General features: G+C 37.9%; 1 protein-coding gene across 1 annotated transcript in view; it reads right to left on the minus strand.

The window, feature by feature from the left end:
• Positions 1-5680, minus strand: part of C5H12orf42 (chromosome 5 C12orf42 homolog) — a 174497-nt gene extending 168817 nt beyond the window's left edge. The window contains 1 exon segment of the mRNA XM_061419064.1: positions 5599-5680. Within this exon segment, the coding sequence (XP_061275048.1) occupies positions 5599-5680 (82 nt within the window).
• Positions 5681-6000: the final 320 nt, after the last annotated feature.

Raw genomic sequence — 6000 nt, forward strand, 5'->3', positions numbered from 1 at the left:
ACATCTCTGTGAACCTACCACCCAGGAGCAACAGCTTCTGAGACTGTGAGAAGCCCCTGATAAAGCTTCAGTCAGGAATGAATGATTAAAACTCATCACAGAAGAGTCCTCAGAAGCAATAGCAGTGGGCTGAGGGCCAAGTGCTATGTCAAGAAACCCCATTTTCAGGATGTACATGGCAGCATCCTTCATCTTTCAGGTCTGGTACAATTTTTAGATGGGCAACTGTGACACCAGGAAATGTCTTCTCTAAAGAAAACCAGAACCTTCTGTTGAGAAAGGGAAAAATGTCATTCTACTTTAAAGGAAATCCAGTCATTATAGACAATTCCCTCTTAAAAATCAAGAATCTGTATGGTAACCTTTAAAACTTCCACTCATATTTTCACATGCTCATCTTCCCCCCACTTTGAAAACTCTCCTCTAACCTCTCTTCCATACTATAAAATCCGGCGTACATATTTTCCCCTAGATTTTTACAAGAAGATAATGTCAGCCACTATCCATAACAAATGTGCACCCATACTGCCATTTCTCTGCAAAGCAAGGAGAGAACTGACTGATGATCTCATACCTGCTTTTCAGGTCTCACAGTCACACGGGGATGACAACTCTGTGGGCTGTGACATTGGCACGCCCTGGACAGCACAGACGGGCAAGTTAACAGATTGCTGGTGAGGCACCCAAGGACTTTAGCAGACTGAAGAAGAGGAGGTTCTCAGGAAAACACTATTGTTGACATTCCAATTTGGCGAATAGAGCCCTAGACTGTTCCATTCTGGCTTCTTCCTGCCGAAATCTATCAGCCCTCCATCCTGTAACTATATTTTTAGGTGCACATTTTTTATTTCCATCCTGGTATACATTGAATTTTCATTTTTTAAACAAATCATTCAAATCACCGTGCTTTGTGATTAGAACAATGTAGATCAATTTCTTGAATAAACAAATAAACATCTTCTATGTGTCAGACACTGTCCTATATGCTTTCCATGTATTACAAATTATATTTTAAAAAGAAAAATAAAAAAGAAATGAATTAAGCCACCATGAATACATTAAAGAATAGAAAACAATTTTTCATATAATTCAAAATGAAAATTGCCCTTCTAGTTATATGTGCACTACTTCTCTCCCAGATATATATTTTGTGTTTCTATAATTATGTTTAATTATATACTTAAATTCTCTATAACATAAATATATGATAGATTAACTATATTTGATATTTGATTTTATATAATTTTATGTTTAATTTTATATAATTACCTGATAATATTAATTATGTATTATAATTATATGTGCATAATTATCTATATATAATTATCTCCTTTCACATAATCATTCATTCAACAAATATGTACTTAATTCCTATTAGTACATGTGTTGCCCTAAGTGCTAAGAACAAGAGTAAACAGGGCAGGTGTTAAATCTGACTAAAAAGAGTTCACAGTCCATGGAGAGAGGTGCCAAGTGAAGACAGGGAGCCTGTGAAAAGAAACTGAAGTTTTGAGTTTGTTTACAGGCTGTCAAGAAGGTGCTAGCTAGCACTTCTGTACTTTAGAGTGAACTGACATCAAACATCAAAGCAGAGAATGTTGGTTATTACTGCATATGTTGTCAAAATAACTGTATTGCTCACCTTGTTTCTATGACCAAGTAACAGGTGTCTATTTTATATAATAGGAAAAAAGAACAGAAGGTAAAAGAGGAAACTGATATTTACTGGACCCTCCAATTCTGCTGGGTGTTTCCACATTCATTCTTTTAGTTGATATCCACTAACCTTAGCAATCATTTTATAAACCCAACATTCTCTCCACTCTACAAAAAAACAGAAAACCTACCAGCTCTGGAGTTTAAGTAATTTTACCAAAACAGCCCTGCTGGTGGAACAGAGTTAGGATTAAAACAACAAGAACTGCAGCAAATAGAAGAGCATGGACCCCATCTAATCCTCAGCTACGCCAGAAATATGGATTTCTAAGTGAAATCCCTTGAATTATTTTTTAAATTGGCAATAATTCAAAAACTTTTAAAACACTATGTGGGTAAAACTACATACATCTGTATCAAATGCTGGCATCCATTTGAAACCTCTGTTCTGCAACATTGTGCACATCTGAAATTACCCAACTGGGTAACTGGAGAGATGGGTACCCTAAAGACTACTAAGGCAGCATTCCTAAGGCAGCATAAGAAGTCATGTTGACTCCTAGAGGAAAACATAGGCAGAACACTCCTTGACATAAATTAAAGCAATGTTTTTTGGGATCTGTCTCATAAAGCAAAGGAAAAAAAACCAAAACTAAACAAATGGAACTTAATTAAACTTGAAAGTTTTTGCACAGCAAAGCAAACTATTGACAAAATAAAAAGATGACACACTGAATGGGAGAAATAAGTAATAAGATCCAATATCCAAAATACATAAACAGCTTATACAACTCAACATCAAAAAACAACTGATTAAAAACTGGGCAGACCTGAATAAACATTTTTCCCAAAAGGATATGCTGCTGGCCAACAGGCACATAAAAAGACGCTTAACATGGTTAATCACCAGAGAAATGCAAATCAAAACCAAAATGAGATACCACCTCACACCTGCTATAATGACTGTAATCAAAGAGAACACAAATAACAAACGTAGTTGAGGATGCAGAGAAAAGGGAACCCTCATACACTGGTGGTGGGAATTGGTGCTGCTACCATGGAGAACAGTATGATGGAGATTTCACAAAACAACTAAAAATAGAACTGCCATTTGATCCAGCGATCCCACTTCTGGGCATATATCTAGAAAATATTTTTGATTGGGTTGTTTGGTTTCTTCCTTTATAATGGGCATATATCTAAAAAAAACTGTAATTCGAAAAGATACACGCACCCGAATAATCATAGCAGCACTATTTGCAATAGCCAACACATGGAAGCAGCCTAAATGTCCGTTGGCATGTGAATGGATAAAGGAGATGTGGTCACACACATGTGTAACACACACACACACACACACACACACACACACACGGGATATTACTCAGCCGTTAAAAAGAATGACATAATGGCATTTGTAGCAACATGGGTGGATTTAAGATTATCATATTAAGTGAAGTAAGTCAAACAGAGAAAGGCAAATATCATATGACATCACTTATATGTGGAATCTAAAAAAAAAGATTCAAATGAATTCATTTACAAAACAGAAATAAACTCACAGACATATAAAGCAAACTTACGATTACCGAAGGGGAAATGGGGCAGGGGGGATGGGAGTGCGGGAGAGGATAAATTAGGAGCTTGGGATTAACATATACACATGACTATATATAAAACAGCTAACCAACAAGGACATACTATATAGCACTCAATATTTTGTAATGACCTAGATGAGGAAAGAATCTGAAAAAGAATATATATAAACATGAAGTAAAGTGAAAGTCGCTCAACTGTGTCTGACTCTGTGACTCCATGGACTGTAGCCCACCAGGCTCCTCTATCCACAGAATTCTCCAGGCAAGAATACTGGAGTGGGTAGCCATTCCCTTCTCCAGGGGATCTTCCCAACTGTGTATTATATATGTATATGTATGTATGTATACGTATAACTGAACCACTGTGCTATACACATGAAACAAAAAAAATTAAGACATACCTTTTCTGCTCTCCTAGAAGTCTTTGAAGGAGTCTTTTCCTTCAAATAAACTCTCTTAGGCACCTTTCCTCTGCTGCCCTTTCCTCTGGTCCTCGAAACACTGAGAAGTCAAATCTCTCTCCCACTTGTCCCCTCTATGAGAGTCCTCTTCTACTTTCACTGATTTTCCTCTTAAAAATAAACTTTTCTGTCCTTTTCTCTCCTTAGAGAGGAGATCCTGTCAAACTCTGAATAAGTATCTAGGAGTTAAACTGGAGACATTTCAAGCATCTACTTGTACAATATTTCTTTTAACTTTCCAATACTAATAACTTCACTTACTAAGAATCCAAGATCTACAGATTCTTCTTTGTCTACTTGATGTTGGTATCAGTGATGTTTCTAGAACAGACCTCCTTTGAGTATGAAGGCTTTTGACATTTATAAGACATTTACTGGAAACAAACAGGGTTTTTCAAAAGTCAGTCAAAGACTTTTCACCCCTGCCTTAGTTCACTAATGTTTGGACTCAAATCTCCACAGTTTTAGAACTGACATGTTCTCTGGACCAGGAAAAAGTGGACTTTAAACTCAATAGCCACCATTCTTGTTATGCAAATAACAGAAACACAGTGCACATGAGAAAAAAAACAAGACCAAAACGTAAAGTAAGCATTTGGAAATTGAACACTGAATATTTCCTCTGATATCTCCTTGGGTACACAGTAGTACATGCATTCCCATAAAAAAAATCAATTCTTGCTTAAGGGGAATGTTTGTCAGTAGACCTTTGAAATTCGGTTGCAACTTCCCTCTTCAATCTGAACCCATTGGCATTCCTTCATTTAGAAATTCCTCACAGATTCAAGGCTGTTTCTAATGTATCTCTTTATCAAATAAATTTGGGCTTCCCTGGTGGCTCAGTGGTAAAGAATCTGCCTGCCAATGCAGGAGCTGCAGGAGACGCAGGTTCAATCCCTGGGTCAGGAAGATCCCCTGGAGGAGGGCAAGGCAACCCACTCCAGCATTCTTGCCTGGAGAATCCCATGAACAGAGGAGCCTGGTGGGCTACAGTCCATAAGGTTGCAAAAAGTCAGACTCTATTCAGCATTCATACACATACATCGAATAAATTAATAATCTAGGAAAATCCTTTATGCATTCAGGTTATTTATGTCTTCTTTGATTTTTTTAAATTTTATTTTTAAACTTTACAATATTTTATTGGTTTTGCCAAATATCGAAATGAATCCGCCACAAGTATACATGTGTTCCCCATCCTGAACCCTCCTCCCTCCTCCCTCCCCATACCATCCCTCTGGGTCATCCCAGTGCACCAGCCCCAAGCATCCAGTATCGTGCATCAAACCTGGACTGGCTCATAACTCATTACTGGACTCTTCTTTGATTTCTAAAGTAATATAATCTTCTTTGAAAAGTTCATCAGGATGATGAAAAGATTCTCAAAGAAAGAGATTGTCTGGTCCAACTGCTGGTTCTGAAAATGAAATTTCTGAGAAGATGAAATAGTCCACACATGATACAGAAGGAAGGACACCTGAGCCTGATGCTTCATCTCCCTCTTGTGATCTTTCCTCAGTTAACTTGATCACCAATATGTGTTGAAGAACTACAATGCTCACAGAATTTCAACCTGGTGGCTATAAGTGACTGGAAACCTTTATTTCTTTCCTACTTTAAACCTACTGCCTCTGATGAGAAGGGGATAATTTGGGTGAATTTGCAGTTCCAAATGAATGTGTCGATAAGACCAAATCTCTAGATCACTTTCCCACCAAAGACTCACTTTGAATATACTTAGGAATAGGAGCCACTGGCAGGGGGCATCCTGTCTTTCTCTGAGAAAATTCACTTCTCTCTTTTCTGTGTTTGCACCCTGGAAATGGTTAGTTTGCACCTCTATCTGTGGTTGACAGCTGCAGAGAAGATGAAGCTAATGGTACCGTTGTACTTGTTTAGCAGGGGGGCTGTAAGCCTCATCCAGCTGACCATCTCCCTGAAGGCAGTTGAGAAAATGACAGTCATGGTGCCGACTGTCTCCTGGCAGAAGCTGTTGTTCCTTAACCACATTCTTTTGTGTAATCCCTCCAGTTGTCACAGCAATGCCTTACTTCAGTGTCAACCAGGTCAGCTGAATGGGGATCTACTTGTGTCTGTTTTTAAAATATTTTTAGTTCCCATACTTACAAAAACATATAGTTAAGTTGCCCAAATAGCTTGGTCTTCCAGGCTTTTAAATCGGTTGCCATGGTAACAGATGTTCCAGACAGGGACCTACAGTTTTATATTAAACTATGTTTTCCTCAACTTGCCACAAGATTCACATATACATGCTTTGTCTTGGG

Source organism: Bos javanicus, chromosome 5 (assembly GCF_032452875.1).
Source record: "Bos javanicus breed banteng chromosome 5, ARS-OSU_banteng_1.0, whole genome shotgun sequence".
Lineage (NCBI taxonomy): Eukaryota > Metazoa > Chordata > Mammalia > Artiodactyla > Bovidae > Bos > Bos javanicus.